The following is a 26,280-nucleotide window of genomic DNA, read 5'->3' as shown; positions in this document are numbered from 1 at the left end:
CATGTTTTGTAATTTTAAATTACCTTTTGAGGCAAAGAATATCATTCATTACTCTTTTCACTTCAAGGTTCATCTTGAGGTTAAAACTTGTTACAAATTTTCAATAAAAATACAAAAATTACTTTATTTCCAAAGGATTTTCCTGCTATTCCCAGACTTCTCATAATAGAACTAAAACCTAAATGAGATTGAACTTAATGAGTTGTCAGTGACTCGACAGACCTATGGTAAAGAAGTTGCACAAACTGTTGGCAGAGCTGTCTTTATAGCAGCTACTTTATTTTATATGTGGTTAACTGCAAACAGCCATGATTCAACTCTTCATTCACAGGACAGTGTCCCTTTCTGGTATCAGACTAGATTTACAGAAAATTTTAAAGCTGTAAGAGATGTTAGATATCACAATATTGAAAGCTGTGTCCTATTCAAATACTATGAAGTGGTATGTACAAAGTGAATTTTATCAGTACAATTGAAATCTATTCTCCCAAGCAAGCAAAGTGTTTGAGATCTAATTAAACTGATGTTACCGGCAGTATACAAGGAAGAACACCCAATTAGGATTTATAGGTCACTAGGTCAACGTATTAGCTGTGAGAGCTGAGATAAGTCACACACTTTCTAAACTTTGTTACATTAAACCAATTTCATTATGTAGTAAGGATCAGGTACGATAATGTCTTAAAATGCAAAATATTAATTCAGGCTATTTAATAATTATGATTACATTGATTTGATACAAATCTTACAAGTTTTGATACAAAACTTACCAAAACTACCATCCATTGGATAATCAAGAGGTACCAGTGGTTTTCTTGGTCCAGGTAAAGTAATAGCTGAATTAAAAGCCAGGACATTTTCACGTTCGGTTTTTTTAGATTCAGGTGGCCTCTTTTGAGTCTCTTCTTCTGCTTCATCCACATGAATGGTAAATGCAGGCTGTTTACTGTTTGTTTTCCAGGGAGGAATAGTGACATGTTCATCATTTATAGGAAGATCCTTAAGAGGTGCAACCTAAAAAGAAATGAATATCTGGCTTTGAGCCTATTAAATGGAGTTTTGCTTTCTTCCCCTTATGGGTCTCAGTTTCTGCTTTCATTCCCAAATACTCTCAGGAAATAAAACTATCTGGGACAAAATCCAGGCAACAAAGTTTGAGTGGCTGAAGAAAGGGATGTTCAAATTCCTTACAGGCATTCCTACATAAGTTATAGAAAGAATCACACTAAGTGAAAGTATGTAAAACTAATCAAGGCTACAAGATGAGTGGAGTGGCAGGCTGAAAGATGACAAGTTTAGGAGAGCAGGCAAAGAGGTGTTGGTTCACCACTTTCGCCCCAGGGTGGAGCAACAGAGCAAATCCGGTAAAATGGCGGAATTTACTAAAAGCAAAGTATTTTTTATACCCTTTCCTAAAATAGAGGTAATCTTAACCATATGGAAAGCAGGAAGCGGGTCCAGATCCTAGGGCAGTGCCTAAGGTTTAAAGCGGCGAGAAAAGCGCGGACACACGTAGGGCTTGGTTTGACCTCATTATCTATAGAAAAATATCCCCAATAAAGAGCAGACAAGCAGCAAAACACAGCGCTGGCGAAGAGAGCAATGGGAGAGAAGCTGTAAGTGGCATCCCACATGCCAGAAAACTAGGGATCAAGGGGACTCCAGACCCAGGCCTCCCTTTAAAAAGCTCGGAAGATGCTTTCTCTCCACGCTCCTCGGCCTGCTAAACCTCGTGCAAAACTCCCGCTCGGCCCTCCCTCCCACAGATATCGCTCATCTCTTTACCCGTCGTGTCTTGGGCCTCTGCTGCGGCGCTGGAACGCGCGGGTTCCCGGCCTTCAGTACCGCCAGCCCCGCCCGGGTCCGGGGCTGCTGGGCGGGCGCCGCCTTCTCGGGGTTGATGTTCTCCTGGTCCTCTTGGAGCGCCGTATGCTGCAATGTTAGCAGCGACGAGCCCGCCTCGCGGGCCGCAGGCCCGGGCTCGGAGCTGCCCAACATCACTGCTCCCGGGGTCGCGGCGGGATCAGCCTGCGGCGCCAAGCAGCGTGTACTCCGTCCCGCCGACACCGCCGAGAAACGCTCCAGCCGTAACCAGCCGCCGCAGCCCGGGCCAGCCTGCTCGCTTGGGATCGCGCAGTTCCGAAGAGGTTGCGAAAGGCGTAGGTAGGAACTGCCGGGCGTGGAAGGCTAAAGAAGCCCCCGAGATGTAGCGAGCAGCCCGCCGGAGCGGCGGCTGTTCGTGCAGTTCAAGTATCCCGCGACTATTGAAATGGGCCAATGGGAAGGGCCGAGGCCCGTGACGTCACTCGAGGCGACACAGTCGCAGGCGAATGAAGGCGGCGGCGAAGGCCACGGAGCAGGGGCGGAGAAACGCCGAACGGCGGCGGGAGGAAAAACGCCTGCGCCGGCCGAAGAGGCGGGGCCTGAGTTTCTGGCGACTAAACTGGGCCCCTAGGATTCCTGGGTACCGGGCAAGGGCCGTCTCCAGGATAAGCTGAGTTAAACTTCAGCAATTGTTAGTGTGCCGCCCTAGCCTAACGTTAGCCCTGGGACCCTCAGTTAGCTTAACTGGTTTCCAAAGCTCTAAAAGCTGAGCCACTAACTGGCCTGATAGTCTTGCTCCGGTTATTCAAGGTCTCTGATTCTCAGTTTTCTTATCTATTAATTGGGAGTAAAAATATCTTCATGTCATATGGTTGTCCTAATTATATAATGTGCATAAATCATTAACACGCTGCTCACGCAGTAACTGATACTCAAGTGCCAGACTATAATGTCATCTTAGCATTTAGGTGTCTTCAGTCATGCCTTTGAATTTACCTAATGAAGATGCAATTAGGGAAGGTGCCACCTTGAACCACTGTTGATATATATAGAGACATTATCTATCTATCTATCTATCTAAAACAAAAAGTACTATAAGAAATTAAACTAGACAGTCACTGATTTTGATGCATCTTTCCCCAAGCTGTGGCAGCCAACAAAAAGCACCCAGTGAAATTCTAGTGACCTAAATAAAATTATTTGTTCCATTTAGCAATGAAGGTTGTTTAAATATAATAAAAACAATATGACCTTATTAAAATAAAACTCTCAGTGATATGTGCTTTTAACAAATTTTCAAATTTAATATACAAGGCTTGCATATAATAAATATAATGGTAGATAATTAAGAAACATTGTTTTTGACAAATTCATGAGTGTGCCCTTCTTGAAAACATAATTATATAATCTTTATGTCATTTTAAAACAACCTTTAAATACAATATTACCCTGAATATGAAAAAACATAAATTAAGATTAATGAATAAAACTTCTGTAGCTTTAAAGTCTTATTTCCCTCCATATATGATAAAATGGAAATTAGTGGGTACTAGTGCAGGAAAATCTAAGGAGCCATCACTATTTCTGCACTCTTCACATGTAGTACACTTGTATAGTTTTACTGGTTACAGGGACAGCAAGTGAAGATCCCTTCAATCTGTGCAAGCTCTGCTCATTTCCCTGGCCACAATTTATAGCACTGAACCAACTCAAGCATTTCACAAACTGAGCATGGTTCACAAAACATTACCTAGCAAGAGTGAAATCAGTTGCAAATCAATCTCAACTCCGAGAAAAAATAATTGGTAAGTTATTTCCACTTGTTAACAACGTATACAGTAACCAGGACACAAACCAGGCACCAGAACTTGGGATCTGGTCCCAGCTTTACAAAATAATAACAGCTTGTCCTCTTAATCACTTAACCTCACAGAGAATCAGTTTTCCTATATGACTTGACAAAATAACAATATATATTGTGAAGATTAGATGAAGTAATGAATGTAAATACATTTTTGAAAACTGTAGAGTAGTTTATACATGTGGTATAGCTTGTTAAATATTTGAATATATTTTTAATTTTCCAAATATTTCTCAATTTAAAAGTTGAAACATCCACTTGCAAAAAATTCATTAAAATTCCTTATCATCATTCCACTAATGTTTTAAAATAAAAACTCTATTTTTAAAAAGCTCCAATTCTCAAAATAGAAGCATTACTAAAAGAAGTCACATCTTAAATATTTTTAGACGTTATTAAAAAGCATTTGAAATAAAAGTATGTACAGTTAGCTTGTGCCATAATTCTGTTTTAACATATTTCGTTTAAAAAGACTCCTTTGGAACTTTACCTTGTTTGGAACTTTACCTTGTTTATAGTTCATGCAGCATCAAAGAAAGCAATCAATGCATTTTGGTCATAACTGTCCAGAATCTCCAGTAAAAGAGGTACTTTGGTTTTTACATTGGTGCCTTTGAACTTGAACTTATCTATGAAAAGATCAGTGATCATGCCTATAAAGAAAAATGTTAATTTCCTGTCATTAATTAGTTCTAATAACACAGTACTTAATGAAAGTGAGTGATTACTTGAGAATCTATTTCTAAGCACTCATCACTGCATTATTTAATATATAAGCCTAAGGGTATTGATACTTTTTTTTAAAGATTTTATTTATTTAGTTGAGAGAGAGAGAGAGCACAGAGGGAGAGTGTGAGGGAGAAGCAGACTCCCCCCAGGTGAGGAGGGAGCCCGATGCAGGACTGGATCCCAGGATCCTGAGATCATGACCTGAGCCAAAGACAGATGCTTAACCAACAGCCACCAGGCACTCCAACAGATTCTATTCTTAAGTTCTATTTGAATTAAAATATTCCATCAATATGTTGACCATTCTTGGGGTTTATCCAAGACATGTTTCAGAATTTTTCATATTTTAGATAATAAAAGGGATATACCAAATATAGCATAATATCCAAGGGGAATGAGTTTCTGCAACAAAATATATGGGTGAATATTCACACTAAGTGGAATAAAAATGACTATAAATAACCTCATGTCAGTTTAAGTGAAATTTTGTCATTAAATTATTAATTCAGATCAAGTCAAATTTGCTGCCAAATGATTTATTAAAGTGTTAGTTTTTAAAGCTTTCTGGATTTTGGAACTGGTAGTAATAGAAAACCACCCATCTTCTAAGTTATTATAAGGATAAAAGATCATGTGTTTGCCATATAGTAAATATTAAGATATTAGATATTATTGTTATAGTTTGTGAGCAAGTCCCTGGGTATTAAAATAAATTCATTAGGCAGGTTCAAAGATCAATGTGGATTGATGATACCAACTATGCCAAAAAGATTTGGCATAGTGCAAAAAGCAAGCATTTTGGGGTGAGGAAGTTCTAGTGCAGGCTTTACCACTACCAATGTGACAACAAATTCTTTAGTGTCAGATTTCAGTTAAAAAAATGTGAAAAATGAAGATAACACCATCTACTTTGCAGAGCTATTGTAAGGATTAAATATCTGATTAATGAAGATGTTATAAAGAAATAGGAAATAAATAAGCTTAGCTTATATAAAGATCACACACACAAAAATATTTTCCTTAAGCTGTTCCATCCTTCCTCTTTCTCTCCCTTCCTGCATATCTCCCTCTTGCTCTCAATGTTTTTCAAGACAATTTGTGAAACACCCAACTTGTCACCACCAAAGCAAAACAACTTTTGCTGTAAATTCACAGCACATACATATCTTTATTATATTTTGCCTAAAAAATATTAAATGCTGCCTTTTGATATTTCACAATATCAACAGAACCTAAAATTATTTGTGTGAAATATGGCCTACATTTTATTGCTTCATAGGTTATATTCATTTCACACCAGGTTTCTTCATATAGAGATTAATTTACTGCATTACACTTATTTCACTTAATTTTTACTTTCATTTTTTTCTAGATTTTTTTTTTTTTTTAATTTATTTGTCAGAGAGAGAGAGAGCACAAGTAGGGGGAGTGGCAGGCAGAGGGAGAGGGAGAAGCAGGCTCCCCGCTGAGCAGGGAGCCCAATGCAGGACTCCATCCGACTCTGGGATCATGACCTGATCCGAAGGCAGATGCTTAATGGACTGAGCCACCCAGGCTTCCCTTTCCTTTCATTTTTTCAAGTAAAAATATTAAATATTAAAACAAATTTTACAAAATATTTGATGCAATAAATTGGTTGTCACTGGTTCATGATCGCTGTAATCTTCGCTTATCTTTCTGCCTAGCTTCTCTCACGAGATTCTTCACAAATAGCCAGTAGAAAAGAAATACAGCAAGGGGCCGCCTGGGTGGCTCAGTTGTTAAGCGTCTGCCTTTGGCTCAGGTCATGATCCCAGGGTCCTGGGATCGAGTCCCACATCGGGCTCCCTACTCGGCGGCAAGCCTGCTTCTCCCACTCCCCCTGCTTGCGTTCACTCTCTCACTGTCTCTCTCTCTGTTGAAAAATAAAAATAAAATCTAAAAAAAAAAAAAAAGAAATACGGCAAGGTTTTCTAGAACAGTCCACTAACCATACAGTCTTTCAAGATGTGCAGGTTGCTTTTTGTATTCTTCCTGTAGGTGATCTGCCTCTTCTAGAATACAGCGATATTCTGGTATCAGAAAATTTGTATTTCCCTCATGAACCTGCAACTCCTTATTTAAAATTAAAAAGAGAAGGACTTTAATAATCAAAATCCAATCCAGTGTAACTTTAAAGTCTTTACAATTTTAGAAATCCCATCACAATAAAGTAATGATCATGAGTCCATGAAATGTATACTTACTTTTAAAGCATCAATTAATTGCACTTTCTTAGCCAAAAGCAACTGGTACTCCAGCTTTGGGTGGATTAGCTTTAAAGTGTGTTTGACTGATACTTCATTTATCTCTAGAAGGAGGTAAGTCAAGCACAATTAGCTAAGTCACTTTGATCAGAAATATTCTTATTGTAACAATAACCAAAAAACAATACCCCATAAAGAATGATTTATTTTTCTTCTTTTTTTTTTTTTTTACCGTATGATATGTTGAGGTTAATCTTCCTTTTGGTAGCTTCTTTAGAGAGCACATCTTTTAGGATGGATATAGTAGAAATGTTGTCAGATTTAAAAACTCCTTCTCCTTTTCTATAAAATTAATATATTTTTAAAAGAACAGCATTAGAAGAAAATACATAAATAGGTCCAGTAAATACATATTTTGTGACTAGTACCTGGTGTTTAGAATACATTTGATTTTAGATCTCTTTCTATACATTAATATAAAATACATTGTTTATATAAAACATATTTAAATGTGTAACCTTTTACTATTATATAAATTCAAGTTCTGAACATAATTGTGAAACTAAACAAAAGATGTTAGATATATGCCTCCTAAACATATAACAATTTATATAAATCCTTCATTAAAGCATCTTTTTTCTTCACTTTCACCAATAAAATTTCTAACAGCTAACTCCATATGTATATAAAATACTTTTAGAATTGCTTATTTACATGTAAGTATGTTTTTCTTTGATGTAATCACATAAATTACAACATGACTACATTCTTTATTCTCAAAAGAAAGTTGATATTAAGCCTAAGAATGACAGCTTCTGTTCTTCCATGCCCATCATCCATTGCCACTTCTTATGGACACAGGACCTGTCATCTTCTTTATAGAACCACTTCTTTCTCTTACCCTTCTCAATCCATATACAGTTGATCCTTGAACAATGTGGGGGGTGGGGTGCCAAACCCCTGTAGTCAAAAATCAGCATATAACTTTGGACCTCCCCCAAACTAGTAATACTCTAGTAAACAGTCGATCAACACATATTTTGTGTAAGTATTATATACTATATTTTTATAGTAAAGTTAGAGAAAAGAAAATGTTATTAAGAAAATCATAAGAGAAAATAACATTTACAGTACCGTATTTATTTAAAAAATCTACATACAAGTGGTCCCATGCAGTTTAAACCTGTGTTGCTTAAGGGTCAACTGTAGTTTCACTGGCACTGGCCTCAAGCCCATTTGTGGGACTTTAAGAGAAAGCATTTAGCAGTGTATATTCCATCCTCCTGACCACAATGGTTCACGGCTCTATAATGACACTCAATCCTGGGATTTTATTGGAACCAGTGGGAAAGAGAGGGTCTATGATACCTGAAAAGATAGAAAACTGGACAGAACTGCTGGTGGCCACTATGGTACTTAATAAGAAAGTCAAAAAAAAGACAAGAACGGAGCTGAGCAATGGAAAGAGATAGTCTTATTGTTTTATTTTTTTAATTTAAATTCAGTTAATTAACATACAATGTATTATTTGTTTCCAGGGTACAGGTCTGTGATTCATCAGTCTTATATAATACCCAGTGCTCATTACAACACATACTTTCCCCAATGTCCACCACCCAGGTACCCCATCCCTCCACCCCTCTCCCCTCCAGCAACCCTCAGTTTATTTCCTCTGATTAAGAGTCTCTTACGGTTTGCCTCCCTCTCTGGTTTTGTCTTGTTTTATTTTGGAAAGGGATAGTCTTCGTTGTGCCTGAGGCAGATTACTACTGGACTTTTAAATTATATGAGCTGATAAATTCCTGTTATTCAGTATGTTGGTCTGCTTCTATTTGGTTCCTTCTTATGATAACCAAAAGTTTCCTAATTAACATATATACCATCTTTCATATATTAAATGCGATCTTTTCATTTAGTTTTCACACACACTAATAGTTTATATTAACTAGCTGTAGACAAATGCTAATTCTTTTTTTCTAGGAAGATGATTCATATATATTATTTTGATTCCAATTATGTTTTAGAAATCATGATATTTTCACTAGTCTTTAATTCTAACTGATGATGTTTAACATTAAACACACAGTACCTAGCACTGTGGAATGATTCACATGGTTTATCTTCTTTTAATCATCACAGCTCAATGAAGTGCTATTATTGCCATCCCTCAGAAAAGAAAACTGAAGCTCAGAGAGTTAAATAGTCCAGATAGGGCAAATAGCTGGTAAGTCACAGAGCCATGATCAAACCTACGTATGTCTGCCTCCAAAGCGCACTTTCTGCATATATGTGTATTTTATTCAGGCACCCTAAAAACATTTATTAAGCACCACTATGTTCAAAGCCATGCAGTAGGTACTTGGAGGAAACATATGAAGATAATTAAGAAACTGACTCTGCCCATGAGGAGCTTAAAATCTAATTTGAAGAGACAAGCTTACATAAAAATTACCATATACTTCAAATAACAATAAATAACTTACGACAGGTAGGAAGGCTTCAAAATGTAGCTATTAAGTTGAGCCTTGGAGGATAAGTAGAGTTTTGATTTTTTTTTAAGGGATTTTATAGCTTTATTTTTTTTAAGATTTTTTAAAAATTTATTTATTTTTGAGAGAGAGAGAGAACGCACAAGCAGGGGGAGCGGCAAACAGAGGGAGAAGCAGGCTCCCTGCTGAGCGAGGAGCCCGATGCAGGACTCTTAATCATAGCAGACAATTCAACATGCCCCTGGCATATTCTGTATTATTATAATAGTATACCTTTGCTCTTTCCCATTCTGTGTCTTTAAATATTCTTTCCTTAACAATCAAAGCTCAGGTCATGATCTCGATGCTGGGATCATGATCTGAGCCAAAGGCAGATGCTTAATGGACTGAGCCACCCAGGCATCCCTATAGTTTTGATTGTTAAGGAAAGACTATTTAAAGACACAGAATGGGAAAGAGCAAAGGTATGCTATTATAATAATACAGAATATGCCAGGGGCATGTTGAATTGTCTGCTATGATTAAAGTGTGAGGTTTACTCTTGATGAAGGATAGTTGGAAGGCAGGCAGGCAGGGGCAAGTTCCCCCCACCCCAAGAGGAAACCACCCTTAAAAAGAGTTTACACCACCCTGGAAGGAGCCCTCCACCCTTTCCCATATGATAGGTGACAAAAACCTGACTGGATGACAGGTACAGGGAGCATTAATCAGATTAAAACAGCCAGTCTCGAGAAGCCCATAAAAACCCCTAGACTTAGAAACTCTGGTGGCAACCCTTTTGGATCCCCTCCCTCCTTGGGAGCTTTAGTACTATCACTTCGCAATCACTCAATAAACTTCCGCTTTGTTTCCCACCACTCTTGGTGTGGTCTACCTCTTCCATTCTTTGAAGCAGTGTGACCAAGAACCATGGGCACCCACAGAGAAAAAAATCCTGTAACATTTATGGGAGCTCATCTGGGGTCTTCACCATCATTAAGGACAACTAACCGTGAGTAGTGGTCAGTAAGTCTCTCTCTCTATTCCCCCTCCATTTTGTTTGTTGAAACAATGGGCACCCATCAGCCATGTAAGAGCGATTAGCACAACTCCCATTCTCAAGTCTCAGGTGACAGGCTCTCTGAGCTCTTTTCCGACTGATCCCCCAACAGAAGTTGGGAATGTTGGTTTGGTAAGGACTCAGAACTCCTCTCGGGGCAGATCACCGATGTGAGGGACCTAGGGAAAACCTAGCAGCAATTGAAGGGCCTGACCAAGGCTACCCTTTGGACACCCAAAGGCTCTCACAGGGACCTAGTTCCTTACTTGTCCATCTAGGCATCCAGACAGAAACCTCTCTACTACTTTCTCAGCTGATTCCTCCCCTAGGAGAATGAGTGGGAAAGCCCAGGATGGTCCCGTAGACATTCCCTTGTTAGTGGTTTGGGTGGCCTCCAAGGGATCTCACTCTGTTCCCTGTTACAGTGAGAAACTCTCTCCTGTTTCTGACTCCTCCTATCCTGGGCATTACTAGGAAACCCCTCAGACTGGCTACACCACCTTTGTGAAGGAATGGCCAAGCAGAGCAAAAGAACTAAGATCTAAGGGATCTCCCAACTTTTCAGTTCCATTGGGGCTTATCCCAATGGATAGGTGGATTTCCTCTCTCTGGTGCCCTATCTTGTCCCTCCATGTCTGCCAGACAGAACAGTTCTACTAAAAGATGATTAAGTGGCTATGCCAGACAGAAGAACTCTACTAAAAGAAGTCTAGTGTATCCATTGACTTCTAAGGGAGTCTTAAGGGTAGGGAAACCAGGGTCACTCTCTGGAGGTAGGAGAGTGACTAGGTAAGTGCAACTACTCCCAATACCTCGCAGAGAGGACAGTGGCTCTGGCTATCAGTCGCCTGAGTAGCTAAAGCCACACATCAAGAAAAGATGAGGGGGGCGCCTGGGTGGCTCAGTCGTTAGGCGTCTGCCTTCGGCTCAGGTCATGATCCCAGGGTCCTGGGATCGAGTCCCGCATCGGGCTCCCTGCTCGGCGGGAGGCCTGCTTCTCGCTCTCCCACTCCCCCTGCTTGTGTTCCTGCTCTCACTATCTCTCTCTCTGTCAAATAAATAAATAAAAAATCTTTAAAAAAAAAAAAAAAAAGAAAAGATGAGGAGGAACTGAGGTGGGGGAAGCCTTTTCCTCTCTTCCCAAGTCTCCCTGATAAACTATAAGAAACTGAGGTAGGGATGCCTTTTCTCTTTTCTTGTAGATGGGTAATTCCCTGACCAAGACCCTTATTCCTTTAGAGACCCTTCCTGGCATTATAGGCTACAGGAAGAGTATCAGACCTATAAATAGCTTAATATCATTTACTTGGATGCCTTCCTGGTTTTAACTGGGGGAAGGCAACTCATTTTCTTTTGTTCTGGGGCATGGCCATGATACAAGTTGGAAGATGAGACATGGCCATCTGAGGGACAATGCCTTCCAGGTTTTAACCAGGAAAAAGGTTAACCAGGAAAAAGGTGGCTCTTTTTCTTCTGATCTTAGCAATGTAGGATTGATCCCAGTCTCCTGACTGCTCTTTTCTGCAGGAGGAACAAAGGAACACCACATCCACATCAAAAGTAGATAGGCAAATGGAGTCCGCAGGGTAATCTCCATGCCTGGCTCCATCCTTCCTAAGGTAAGATTGGGTCTCCTTACGTGTCCCACCCTATCCTGGAACCCCTGCAGGTGCTGAGGGCTTTACACTTTACAAGACTAGGTAGTGCTCAAAGGGGGACCGAGGGGAGGTGCCACTATAAGACCTGAGACGAAGGTGGACCTCAAAGTTTTCCAAACTTGGATGTAATGTTTCTGTTAAGTCAGACCCTCTCCAAAGCAGAAAAAACATCAGGTTCTGGCCACTGCTGAAAGATATGGGGATCAAAGGACAGGTTAAGTTTCCAACTGGAGCCCAGGCTGTACCTCCTCAAGACCCCAATTAGGATCCTAACGATCCCCTTGGAAACTGGTATCGCCATCACTTCCAAGCCCACATCACAGAGGGATTGAGCAGTACATGGGGGCTTCTTCCTCATTCATTTACCAGGGTTAATGGCTATAATTGGAGCCAACTGTGGTTAGTCTACCTCAGGACCGAGACTTTAAGGAATATCCCCAAGCAGGTGCTGAAACTCCCTTTGTTTTGGGGAAATTCCCTGTCTTCTCCAGCCTGACATGGACTGCAAATTTCCACTTTGGTGGAAAAAACATCTTTTTTTCAGAGTTTGCTCCTCTGTTGAGCTGACAAGGTTTAGAGCAGGGAACAATTCTATCTAGGTTTCCTGAAGGTCAAATAAGCTTGTGTTAAAATGGCAGTTAATCTTGTATATCTTAAAGTTTTCATGGGTAATTGTTAAGAAAGTTTTGCTTGAATGATAAATAGGATTACATCTAGGTCTTTTCCAAATAGGATAAAGTACTAAAGCATTGATTACTGGACATAGGTTTGTGCTTTTAAGGATATTTGGGTCTGTTGCTAAATAATGGTGGTTAATCTTAAAGGTTTCATGGGTAATTGTTAGGATACCTTTCAGAGTCTCCAGTAAAAGATATTTGCATCTGTTGGTAAACATGATGCTGTCAACCCGAACTCAGGAAGAAAACACCAATAGTTTTCTTAGAAAGGTTGAGAGAGGCTCTCATTAAATACACAGCTATCTCCCCCGGTTCTCCCAAGGCCAAAATCACTCTTAAAGACCCAATCAGCCCCAGATATTCAGAAAAAACTGCAAAAGTTGGCTCTTGGCCCTGAAGGGACCCTAGAAGAGCTCTAATGAGCTGCCAGTGGGTCTTCTACAATCAGGACCAAGAGGAGAGTAAGGGAGAGAAGCTAAAGAGGAAGTCTGAGCCTTTGGTTGCAACCTTGCATGCCACTGCCAGCTTGGCCTCCCAAGGCTCTGGCACCAAATGCAATCTCTGTGGCCGCCCGGGACGTTGGAAGTGAGAATGCCCCCAGTGGCATAAACCAAGGGCCTGTAACCCTTGTCCTACTTGTGGAGGGGGACACTGGAAATCTGAATGCCCTTGGGGACCTCAACCTGCAAGAGCTCAGGTGGCCAGTGCCCCTGATTGGGACTGATGGGACCTGATGGAGCCTGGGGCTCTACATGGTGGCTTCTCCAAAGTAGCTCACCATAGTAACCCAGAGCCTCAGGTAATTTTGGAAATAGAAGGAAAACCAGTCGATTTCCTTCTTGATGCTGGAGCTACTTTTTCTATTCTACTCTCCGCCCCGGGCCAACTGTCCAACCGCAGCGTTGTCATTAAGGGCGTCACTGGGTGACCCATAGCCAAATTCTTTTCTCACCTTCTGGGATGCACCTGGGGAGATCTAATTTTCTCGCACTCTTAATACCCGAGAGCCCCACACTTCTCTTAGGTAGAGATATTAACTCTCATATTGATAGCCCCTGGGAAAACTAACAATTGCCTCCCTTTAATAGAGGCTAATATTAATTCCCAGGTCTGGGCAACTCAGGCTGATGTGGGTCGGACCTTAACAGCAGTGCCGCTTCCCGTACACCTTAAGGACCCCACAACTTTCCCTTGTCGGAGAAGTTTTTTGGGTATAACAGGACACTGTCGCTCACGGATACCAGGATAAGGAGAAACAGCATGCCTCCTCTATCGGTTGACCAAGGACACCCAGACAGCTGGTACCCATCTATTAATGTGGGATCCAGAGTTAGAAAAAGCTTTTACAAATCTCAAGAGGGCCTTGCTCAGTGCCCCAGCTTTAAAGGGAATGGCCTTGGGTGTCAGGGAGTTAGCTCAAAAGCAAATGGGATATTTAAGCAAAGAGTTGGATCTGCTGGCTTATGGCTGGCTGGCATGCCTTAAGGGCAGCAGTGGCTGCCCACTCTTGATTCCCGAAGCTACCAAGTACTTGTTAGAGCCTGTCTGGGAAGGCCCGCATACTGTGATTTTAGCCACTCCAACAGCAACGTGCCTGAATTTGAAGCCTGAATCCACCATTCCAGAGTCAAACCCTGGTCCCCAAGAGGGCCTAAAAACAATCTGTCTGTGAACCCAGGGAAGACCTCAAATTAGGCTTGAAGCGACAAGACACAGATAATGTTACTCTCCCTACATAATCTCTCTCTCCCCGAACCCCTGGCTGTACTCGGTCTTGCACTGTGCTTTGGGCCTTGCCTCTTAAATGCCCTAACCCGATTTATAAGGAGCCTCACATGGAGCCTCATATCTACAGGGGACCCCTTGATAGATCGGGATGAAAGGAACGCTGACTGCCACTCCATCCAATGCCCCTGACCAGCAGGAAGTAGCTACAATGTGTCATCGCCCTTTTTCCCTAACAGAAGTTAGGGTTACCTCTTCAGAGGGGGGGAATGAGGGGTAGTTGGAAGGCAGGCAGGCAGGGACAAGTTCCCCCCACCCCAAGAGGAAACCACCCTTAAAAAGAGTTTACACCACCCTGGAAGGAGCCCTCCACCCTTTCCCAATGATAGGTGACAAAAACCTGACTGGATGACAGGTACAGGGAGCGTTAATCAGATTAAAACAGCCAGTCTCAAGAAGCCCATAAAAACCCCTAGACTTAGAAACTCTGGTGGCAACCCTCTTGGATCCCCTCCCTCCTTGGGAGCTTTAGTACTATCACTTTGCTATCACTCAATAAACTTCACTTTGTTTCCCACCACTCTTGGTGTGGTCTACCTCTTCCATTCTTTGAAGCAGTGTGACCAAGAACCGTGGGCACCCACAGAGAAAAAAAAACCCTGTAACACTGTGGTACTTGAAAACAGGAGTCATTGTTACAGGTTTAGACACATGTAAGATCCCCTGAAGGTTTTACAGTAAAACACCTTCATAGAACTGATGCAAAAAAAACAGTTATATTTCTGGAGACTTCTTGATCTCAAAAGGCTGCATTCTGAGGTAAAATTACGTGTTCACTGCTATTTCCAGAACTTAGCATGGTAAAGTCTCACCTAGGAAGCAAGAAGTAGAATACCTCAATAATCTGCTTAGGGAAAGAATCCTAGACAAGAAACTCCCTCATCTCCCAACAAAATAATAAAAACAAAAAAAAAACAAAAGGCCAAACAAACCTACAGATGTGAGAAAGAGAATGCAAGCACCTTAAAGAAGTATGAGGGCAACCCTCTCGAGTCCCCTCCCTCTTCAGGAGCTTTGTACTATCATTCAATAAACTCTGCTTTGCTGCGCACCCAAAAAAAAAGATGTGCCTGGGTGGTTCAGCCGGTTAAGCATCTGCCTTCAGCTCAGGTCATGATCCCAGGGTCCTGGGATTGAGCCCCCTCATTGAGTTCCCTGCTCAGTGGGGAGTCTGCCTCCACCACCGCCCTCCCTCCCCCACCCCCCCACTGCCATGGTCTCTTGTGCACACGCCCTCTCTCAAATAAAATCTTAAAAAAAAAAAAAAGAGGGTACAAGTTCAAAAGCAGACAGAAAAATTAGCCTTACCCAAGAAGTAGGTCATTTCACATTCAGAGATAGGAACAAAGGAGAAGGAAAATTTAGCCTCTACTCTATTCAGAAACAAATTATGGAAGCCTATGGGAGATGAGTAAGTAGTGATAGTGAAGGGGCAGGAGTGCAACTAGGAGCTTAAGAAGAGTGTAGAAGAATATGACCTCCACCTTTTAACACGATAGCTTCAAAAGCCTCTATGTTCTAAACTCTCAAGTTCTGAGCCATTTCCTATTTTTGCATAAAGAAATTTAACTGGAATTTTTATTGGAATTAGAATAAATGTTTGAAACAATTTGGGAAGGACTGCCATGTTTACAATGTCTTCATATTGATGACTATACAATATATTACTCCATTTAATCAAGTCTTATGTCAATAAAATTTTAGTTTTCTTCATGTAAGTTCTGCATATTTCTACTGAATATTCCTACAGATTTTTATATGGATATTTTGTAATTATTGCTACTCTGAAAGGGTCTTTTCAAATAGTTTATTTTCTAACTGGTTATCGTTGGGAATAGGAAAGACTGATCTTCCATACTCATCTTTATTCAATCATTTTTAAGCTCACTAATTCTACTTGTTTTTCAATAGATTCTTTTGAACAGTATAGGTTTTCAATCACATTATTTTCAAGTTATTCCTTCCTTAAAACAAAAATTAGAAATTCCATTTATATAAAAACACTTGTGAACCAATAATAAGTTTTATTTACCTGTAGGTACTTTCAAGTTGTGTATCCAGGAAGGTGTTCTGAAAGTAAAATGTCACACATTCTCCTGCTGGAGGTTTTTCAGGAACTTCAGGCAGGCAAAAAACCACCCAGGAGTGAACTTCAGCAAAACTGAATTGGCCCGTTAAAGTCAGTGTATTCATGGGTCTGAAATTTAATGGCAGAGGTACAGATTTGTGTGTGGGAATACGTGGAGGTAATTTATGAACAAACAGAATTCTGCAATAGTGTTTAAACAAATATAAAAGTATCCATTTAATTTTCCTCAGATTAATATTAACCATCAGATAACTAAAAATTTCAATTTCATGGGAAAAAGAATGCTTATATCTGTGCTTTTAATATTCAATTAAGTAACATAATAGCTTTACAAATAAAATTCAGTTTATCCAGGTAGACTTCATTTTTTAAAAGTTCATCTATATAAACTATAAAACATACTTACACAAGAATTTCCTGAGGGAAAGAATCAGCATAATGTGAAGGCAAAGAATTGGGCTTTCAAGTAAAATAGACATGGAACTGAATGAAACCTTGCTCCATTATTTACCAGCTGTTTACTAACTCTGAGCCATTGGGCAAGTTGGAGAAAAATACCTGCTATCTTGCGGGGATATGGAATAATGCTTTCTATTTTGCAAAATCACACATAGACATATGCACATATACACAAAAGGCTGTAAAATAAATAAATTTAAATAAATCAAATGGATAATTATAAACAGTTAAGAAAATGCAAAGTTTAAGGGATTAAAGATTCAGAGGAATTTTAAGAAGATACAGAATTAAGAAGGGACTTTTGAGATCATCCTGACCAACCCTCTCATTTGTAGATAAGAAAACTAAAACCCAGAGAGATTAAGTGCTTTCCCCAAAGCTAAAGAGGGACATTAGATAAAATACAAGATTAGAATCTTAGTCTCTTGATTCCCAGTTTGCTGTTCTTTCCAGCACACCATGCACGCTACCTCCACTAACAACAACTTAAGACTTCAAAACAGGAAGATACCACAAAGAAAATCTATTCTCTTTAATGTTTTCCAAAAATCCAAAAATCTTCCCTATAAATATTTTCCCTTACATCTTATTTAAATTACATATCTTTAAAATTACAAACTGCAATAGAAAAAACATGGGCTTTGGCCTCCAATCAAGTTTCCTGTCAGCAAGTTACTTTTCCAAGCCTCCACTTCTCATTTGTGAAATGGAGACATAACTACCTGTCTTGCTTGCTGTCAAACTTAAATGATAACGCCTATGCACCTAGCACAACGTACAGCAGAGGGGAAAGTATTCAGTAATTATTACTTCTTTCCCTTCTTCATTTAAGCCCATGGCCTCTCATCTTTAGGAAAGAAAGTGAAAAACTACCAACAGGAGGATGCTTAAGTTGGAATGGAAGTCAGAAATAAGGGACTATCACAACCAATTGCTTTACCAGTATTCCCTGAAGTGAAATAGAAAGCAAATATAATGTTTGAGGCTAATATTATAAGATCCTATTCACAGAAAAACTCATGCTAAATCCTATTTATTCATCATAGGTGTTTGGGAGAGAGAACTATTACTCTACTGATATCAGAATGGTAATATATGGGAAAGATAGGAAAGTTCAACTCAAACCAACCATTAAAAGAAGACAAATTTTATATTAAAAATATGAATCGTATCATACTATTTAATTTTTAAAATGTATAAATAGCTACCAGAATTTATACTATTAAAATCAAAAGCAAGTTTATTTGCATCACGTAATATCCTAAAAAATAAATTCCTTCCTCCTTTGTCCTACCTGTCATGATCAATAAAGTGAGTTCTTTGATGGAGTGAAAGGGGTTTGATAAGGTATTGGCGGACCTGACAGGTTTTAGGTTGAATCCTTGGAGTCACATATGCTTGAAGTGTGCCATACTGGCCTTCAATTGAACGAATCTGATTTAACACAAAAGAGAAAAGAAAATAAAAATAATCTAGCAGCATAACATAAATGTTATCTTTAAAATGTTCAACACAAGTAATCAAGTAATTAGACTTTACTCTCTTCTGTAATATTCTGAAGTAAATGACATTCTATTAGACAACTACTTTTTACCTAGAGTAAAGAAAAATTTAAAAAGATTTTGGCTGTCAAAAGCAAACTTTATCTATAAAAGTTATCCCCACCACATAGATTTAGGTGATTTGTCTACACTTAGCTGTGCTATGCCATTCCAAAAAACACACATTCTCACATACTACCCACCACATCTAAAAACACAGGTGTATATTTCATAAGATTCACATAAAAAATGGTTAAAATTTAGACATTTTTGCTGAGGGGATAAGTGAGTTTTTCAAAGAACTAAAACTTAAATGGAATACTTCATTTCTCATGAGGATATTACAGCATACAGTTATTGTTATAAAAAATCAATTGACAGAGGGGTGCCTGGGTGGTTCACTTGGTTAAGCGTCTGCCTTCGTCTCAGGTCATGATCTCAGGGTTCTGGGATTGAGCCCCGTATTGGGCTCCCTGCTCAGCGAGGAGTCTGCTTCTTCCTCTGTCCCTCCTATGCTCTGCTCTCTCTCTCAAATAAATAAAATCTTAAAAAAAAAATCTATTGACAGAAAAAATGTTACCGAGAACTTAATTCTTGATTTTCTATGAAAATAGAGAAGTATACACCATCTAATTATTACATATTTGGATTAGGAAATTCTTTTGCGCTATTTTAAATATACCCAGTTGGATATCCTGAGAATTCAAAACACTTAACAGAAAATAATAATTCATTAAACTGTGAAGAACTGATTTTAGAGGAGTTGGAAAGTTGTCCAGCTTCTCCCTCCTGGCCCATTTTCCGCTCCTCTCAGTTTGAATTCATGAGATGGATTGTAGTACCTCTTGTATTACAATGGTAGCTTCTCTAAACTAGCTGATATTTTAATTCATACTTTTCTTAGCATGTTGCGGGCGGGGGGGAATCAATGTTTTACCTAAATGGGAAACATAAATAAAAGTTTAAAGCAAGGTTTTCTGCAGATGTTACACTTCCAATATTGCTCTAAATGGAAAGAGGAAAGATAAAAATAAAAAATACATCTGATACAGCTATATTTTAGGGTTTCTTTTTAAAAGGTAAGTTTACACTGGCACATAATTTTTTCCAGAATAAAAAGTCATACTGCTTTCTTTGATTATATAACAATTCATATTCATTATTAAAAAATATAAAGAAAAATTAGGATGAACATATAAGTCACCTAAAATCCTGCCACCCCGAGATGATCATTAGTGCTATTTTGGTAGTTATGCCTTCATACATTTCTCTATGCACACGTACAAAAACAAAAGCATAATTTCATATGAATAAATTCTATTTATATCATAGATATCTTTGTTTTTATTTCTAATAATCACTTTTTTCCTTTATCTTTGCCTCTCCTAATGCCATCACCTCCTACCCACTCCCATCCCACTCATGCTTTCCCCCTACTGCATAATCTATCATACCAGACAGGTGTGTTTCTTTTCATATCTTTCTTATATATATAGGGATTTTATCTACATTTTGTTTTTCATGGGATTCACTCCATGTTAACAGGAATAGATCAATGAATTCTTAATTGCAGCTGTGCTATATTCCATGGAATGTATAAACAGCTATTTATTCAACCATTCAATTATTAAATATTCACTTTGGTTCCACTTTTCTGCCTCTACAAACAATGCTGCAGTTAAATACATATCTGTGTGTATAATACTGTGATTTTATTGCTATAAAATAGATTCCTCCAAATGGGACTGTTGCTTATTTTTCCGAAGTGGCTATTACAATTTTTATTTTCTTCAGCTACAACTGAGAATGTCCTTTTTCTCAACCCTGCCATCTAGTGATGTTGCTTTTTAAAATTTTTTGCCAACCTGTTAGATCCAGAAAATCTATTTTGTTTATTTTAATTTGAATTTCCCTAACTAATAATAAGATAGAACATTTTTAAAAAATATTTGTTAGCTCTTTTGACTCCTTGTGTGAACTGTCTATCCATATTCTTTGCCTATTTTCCTTACTGGGTAGTCTTTTTTTTTTTTTTTTAACAAGTTATAGGCAGTCTTTGTATTTTATTGATATTCACCCATTACCTAGAAGACAACTAAATTTCCTTCTTTTTAAAAATAATTAGGTACTTAACTCATCTGAATTTATTTTTTATATATGGCATTAAGATAAGAATCCACTTAATTTTCTTTCAGATAGATGCCAGTTATGTCAACACCAATTTTTAAATAGACATCGTAATTTAATAGAATTTTTTTTTTTTAAGATTTTATTTACTTGACAGAGAGAGACACAGCGAGAGAGGGAACACAAGCAGGGGCAGAGGGAGAGGGAGAAGCAGGCTTCCCGCTGAGCAGGGAGCCCGATGTGGGGCTCGATCCCAGGACCCTGGGATCATGACCTGAGTCAAAGGCAGACGCTTAATGACTGAGCCACCCAGGCGCCCCAGTAGAATTTTTTTCTACATAAAAATGCCATCCATTAAATTTCCATAAATGTGTAGTGGGCTCTATTTCTAGAGTATTCTGTTGCACTGCCTATTTACTTAGGCCTTGTAAATACCCTACATTATTTTTATTATAGTAGTTTTATGGTACGTTTTACCATATGGCAAGATAAGTTCCACCTTTTTCTTCTTTTTCAGTAGTTTTCTCGCATCTATTATTGCATCCAATTTTAAAAAAAGAACACAGCTTTTTAATATTTTTAGGTCTACTTCCCAATTTATTGGCACAGTCTTGTTCAGTGGAACTGTAATTTAAAATGCTTAATTAAGTTACATAAAATATGTTTAAGTATATTCCTTTAGAAAAAAAATTTATTCCAGTTTTCAATTTTTCTTTCAAAATACACAAAAGGGAACTTATGCAGACTTAAATAAATTGTTTAGAAAAAAACCTACATTTAACTGGAATTTCCTTAACTAGATGTGAAAAAGTTATTATGTTAACAGCATCTCTCTTGAAAGAAACAGGCTTTGAGTCTGAACATCAGGAACACTATGAAAAAAGTTATAGTCCCTAATAACCTCACACAAATTAAGTAACTAAAACAGATTTGGGGTGCCTGGGTGGCTCAGTTGGTTAAGCGACTGCCTTCGGCTCAGGTCATGATCCTGGAGTCCCAGGATCGAGTCCCGCATCGGGCTCCCTGCTCAGCAGGGAGTCTGCTTCTCCCTCTAACCCTCCCCCCTCTCATGTGCTCTCTCTCTCTCAAATAAATAAATAAAATCTTTAAAAAAATAAATAAATAAAACAGATTTGTGTGATATAATTAGTATTTAATTTAAGGGAGATCACATTACTAAATTGCTAAAGAAAACATTAAAAAATTTTCTCTAGAATAGATGATAATAAATGACATTATTGGAAATCCGAGTGGTAGGAAAATATAGGGCAAATGCTCAGATACTTCAATAACCAAATTATGGACAATGACTGGATCAAACGAACTGTAGAAACAAATCAGTGAAATCTAAATACTAAATATTTGATGATACTAAGGAGTTATTGTTAATTTTCCTTAGGTGTGATAATAGTATTGTGGTTATGTTTTAACAAACAGTTCTTATCTTTTGGATATATGTACAGAAATATTTACAAATGAAATTATAAAATATCTTATACTTGCTTCAAAATAATTTGGAATGGACAGTGACAGTATAAACAAGAATGCCATGAGCTGGTGACTGTTGAAGCTGAAGTCATTACCTTTACGTAGGTTTGAAACTTTCCATAATAGAGGATTAGAAAAAAAAATTCCACTTAGAGGAAATTCAGGATGGATAATTTTAGAGAAGCCAATAGCAGACATAATGGTTGGGGCTGAGTTAAAACCTCACTGGTCATCCAAAAATCATTACTCCAAATGACTCATTTCAGGGAGAAAATAATACAAAGAAATGATATCGTATGTTTTAAGATATGCCAAGGGGAAGAAAAGTTCAAGCTTTCAATTAAAGGTAATTTCAAATGTTTTTACCTTGAGTTCCAGCCTTGTAGTATTTGCCTGGCACCGATAAGTAGCGAGAAGAAAGTTGTCATTTGACTGGGAAGAATTCAAAGTTGAAGAAAAAGGATGAATTCACATTTTTAATAATAAAAACATCAATAATAATAATGCTTACCATTTACTAAGCACATATCATTTGGGTGACACTGTGATGTGCTTTTTTTATTCTTGCAAACAACCCTATGTGAAGTTTTTACTAAGTAAGTTTTAACAGACAAGAAACTGCAGCATTACAGGTTAGGAAAATTTCCCAAAAGCTAGTAAGTAATGAAATTGGAATTCAAATTCATATCTTTTAAGATTCTAAAGCTCGGGCACCTGGGTGGCTCAGTCGGTTAAGCGACTGCCTTCGGCTCAGGTCATGATCCTGGAGTCCCGGGATCGAGTCCCGCATCGGGCTCCCTGCTCAGCGGGGAGTCTGCTTCTCCCTCTGACCCTCCTCCCTCTCGTGCTCTCTGTTTCTCATTCTCTCTCGCAAATAAATAAATAAAATCTTAAAAAAAAAAAAAAAAGATTCTAAAGCTCACGCTCTTTCATCCTGAGCTTCTACAATAACATTTAAATATTAATTGTCCTAAAAATTTAATTGACAGCACACACTCCTAATGTTTATATTAAAAGACAAAAACATCAGTGTTTGGTGTTGACTGTCTTTGACTTTCACAAATACTTTTAGAGGACTAAGAAATATCTCCTCTCTGTATTTCCAGCAAATAGCACAGTGTCTGGGATGATACTGTAAGCATTCAATACATGCTTGTTGAATTGAAGTGGAGAGGTTACTTCAAATATTATAACTTCCTGAACCTGAATATTAAACTACTAAAAATAGAGAAATATATCTGTGTGCAGGAATTGCAAAAACAAATCAACTTGAAATATTTAGTATTTAGTGTTCATGTACTGCTATTTCCCTTTTTAATAAATAACTGAAGAAATAAAAAAGATAATATCAAAAAGAAAATTTGAGCATTTTAATTTCAAATCATTTAAATTTAATAAACACAGAATATCAGTTAACCTAAAAATAAATATGCTTTCATGTGATTAAAAACAAATGTTATATACTTAAGCATTTATGGATAGGATGATAAAGATTAAAATACATGAAAGTTCTGGGATTAGGTCTGGGATAGGAGAAGGAGAAGAGCATAAAACAAGACTGGTCATATGTTGAAGTTAATGATGAGTACATGGAGGTTATTATACTACTGTTTCTACTTCTATATATACTTGAAATCTCCATAACAAGGTGGTTTTAAAGCCATCATTCTAGAAAATGGATTTTAAATTAATATAAAATACTCATTTCAAAGAATCCTGCAGTGATGTAAATAAAATAGTTTAATCTTTCACAGCAACTAAGAAATTAAAATTTTAAGATCAACTTGATATTTTAAATGAAAATTAAAATGTAGGACCTAATCTTTGTTTTATTCTCAAGCAGGGATGACAAATCATATATATTACATAATACAACTTAAAAACCTCTTATCAAAAAAAGTTTTACTATAAAATTATATTGAAAACTATTCCCTAATATAGCTATCAACTTTGTTCTTCATCTATTCTTTTCATTCCTCCCTTTTTATGTGTATAACTACCTGCCAACTCTAGTCACCACCTCCTGCTCTGGCTTGCCTTCTTCAATACAACTACTCCAGACCTTATCTTTACCCTAACTTCTCTTCAGGAGCCACACTTAGCTCCGAGAATGCTAGTCAGCTAGTACTAAGCAGAAAGAAGTGATATAGTAAAGCATATCCAAAACCTCTGACACATTCTCATCCAAGGTACTTTGCACATGGTAAGTACTCAACAAATGTCTACTAAATAAAGGTTAAGCAAGATTCAACAAGCCCAGAAAAGGTGAAAAAGAACAGGCAGAAGGAACAGACCATGTTCAAATGTAGGATGTGTGAAACTATATAGCATTTTCAAGAAATTTTAAGAACTTCAGTTTGGCAGAAATAATGTGCATGGGAGGGAAGGTAGCAGCTGGTAAGAGATAAGCTAGAGATATAATCAAGAGCTGAATCATAGAAAGTTGTTATGCCACAATGAGAAATCTAGACTTATATGCAGCAGGGAATAAGGAATCTTTAAAAGGTTTTGAGAGAAGAAATGACAGAGAGATGTTTATACTTTAGGAAGACCTCTCTGGTGGCAGTGTTCAGCAGAGCCTAGAGGTGAGAGGCAATACTGGAGGCAAAAAAACTGGTGACGAGTAGTTCAAGCAAACATGATAAGGGCCTGGAAAGTTAACAGAAGTGGAAATGAAGGGGCACCTGGGTGGCTCAGTCCATTAAGAGTCTGCCTTCAGCTCACGTCATGATCTCGGGGTCCTGGGATGGGCCCTGAATTGTCGGGCTCTCTGCTCAGCAGGGAGTCTTTGCTTCTCCCTCTCCCTCTATCCCTTCCCTTGCTTATGCTGTCTCTCTCTCTCTCAAGTAAATAAATAAAATCTTCAACAATAATAAAAATAAAATTAAAAAAAAAAAGGAGAAATGAAGCAGAGGAAAGATATAATAGCCAAGGAGATAGAACTGGCAGAAACTAGTGACTAATTGGATTTAACAGATCAGAGAAAGGAAGGAATCTAGGATAACACCCCAGGTTTCTGAATTATCCAAAAACAGGGAAAAAGAGCAGAAGCAGATTTTCAGGGAAAGGTTATGAAAAAGAGATAGAAGAAGAAACATCAAACCCTAGTAGCATTCATAGACTTTATTCAAAATGGCATAATAGAAAAAGTATCTGAAAAGTTGTTTATACTTTGTACTCACCTCAGAATCACAGCTGCTAAAGCTGACAACAGCAGAATTTTTATCCACATCAAGTAAGTCTATTGGAACATCACTCTAAAGGTAATATTTAAAAAAAAAATGGTTCAGATGGAAAACTAAAAATTTTCACAAAACATTATTTTCTCTTAAAGATTTTATTTATTTGAGAGAGAAAGAGAGAGAGAGCATGAGAGCAGGGTGAGGGGCAGAGGGAGAAGCAGGCTCCCCGCTGAGCAAGGAGCCCAATGCAGGACTCAATCCCAGGACCCTGTGATCATGACCTGAGACAAAAGCAGACAATTAACCGACTGAGCCACTCAGGCACCCAACAAAACATTTTCTCTAAGGGTTCTCTTTAGTTCTAGGTCACATTCATCTTTAAATTTGAACATATGAATTCTCAATTTATATTTGATAACATGTACTACTAGAAAATAAATGCAATAAAGAATAAATGTTATATCACAATGACATATTTTTTTTCAAATTTTATCAGAGATCACAGACTGTCATCTCTCACCACCCCCCTTAAATTATAATCTTCCTAATATGGCCATTCTGATTATATCAGTTCATTTCTATCAATTTTATTTTCACCTGTAACACAGAAAGGAGATAATTTTTCTCTCCTGGAGAGGTAGTTTCTAGGACACAGCTGTTGCAGCCAGTTCTATGTAAATGATGCTCCTAGAGTTATTAAATGCAGCTCTTTTTTTTTTATTATGTTATGTTAATCACCATACATTACATCATTAGTTTTTGATGTAGTGTTCCATGATTCATTGTTTGCGTTAACACCCAGTGCTCCATGCAGAACGTGCCCTCCTTAATACCCATCACTGGGCTAACTCTTCTCCCCACCCCCCTCCCCTCTAGAACCCTCAGTTTGTTTCTCAGAGTCCACAGTCTCTCATGGTTCGTCTCCCCCTCCGGTTTCCCCCCCTTCATTTTTCCGTTCCTATTATCTTTTCTTTTTTTTAACATATAATGTATTATTTGTTTCAGAGGTACAGGTCTGTGATTCATCAGCCTTACACAATTCACAGCGCTCACCATAGCACATACCCTCCCCAATGTCTATCACTCAGCCACCCCATCCCTCCCACC

At 38.2% G+C, this 26,280-nt stretch overlaps 2 protein-coding genes across 2 annotated transcripts in view; both read right to left on the bottom strand.

Moving 5' to 3' along the window:
* The window catches only part of CCNA2 (cyclin A2), a 7,556-nt gene extending 5,274 nt beyond the window's left edge, over positions 1–2,282 (bottom strand). The window contains exons 1-2 of the mRNA XM_031035687.2: positions 1,786–2,282; positions 771–1,014 (exon numbers count right to left, since the gene is read on the bottom strand). Of these exons, the coding sequence (XP_030891547.1) occupies positions 771–1,014; positions 1,786–1,998 (457 nt within the window). The 5' untranslated portion in view covers positions 1,999–2,282. The remainder of the gene's footprint in view (positions 1–770; positions 1,015–1,785) is intronic.
* Positions 2,283–3,107: 825 nt separating this feature from the next.
* Positions 3,108–26,280, bottom strand: part of BBS7 (Bardet-Biedl syndrome 7) — a 32,640-nt gene continuing 9,467 nt past the window's right edge. The window contains exons 5-12 of the mRNA XM_081813122.1: positions 25,174–25,248; positions 22,358–22,423; positions 18,130–18,269; positions 16,320–16,484; positions 6,872–6,981; positions 6,640–6,743; positions 6,385–6,508; positions 3,108–4,338 (exon numbers count right to left, since the gene is read on the bottom strand). Of these exons, the coding sequence (XP_081669248.1) occupies positions 4,205–4,338; positions 6,385–6,508; positions 6,640–6,743; positions 6,872–6,981; positions 16,320–16,484; positions 18,130–18,269; positions 22,358–22,423; positions 25,174–25,248 (918 nt within the window). The 3' untranslated portion in view covers positions 3,108–4,204. The remainder of the gene's footprint in view (positions 4,339–6,384; positions 6,509–6,639; positions 6,744–6,871; positions 6,982–16,319; positions 16,485–18,129; positions 18,270–22,357; positions 22,424–25,173; positions 25,249–26,280) is intronic.

This window comes from Leptonychotes weddellii, chromosome 2 (genome assembly GCF_054177405.1).
Source record: "Leptonychotes weddellii isolate Sample4059 chromosome 2, ASM5417740v2, whole genome shotgun sequence".
Classification (NCBI taxonomy): Eukaryota; Metazoa; Chordata; class Mammalia; order Carnivora; family Phocidae; genus Leptonychotes; species Leptonychotes weddellii.
This window is presented reverse-complemented; position numbering and strand designations above follow the sequence as displayed.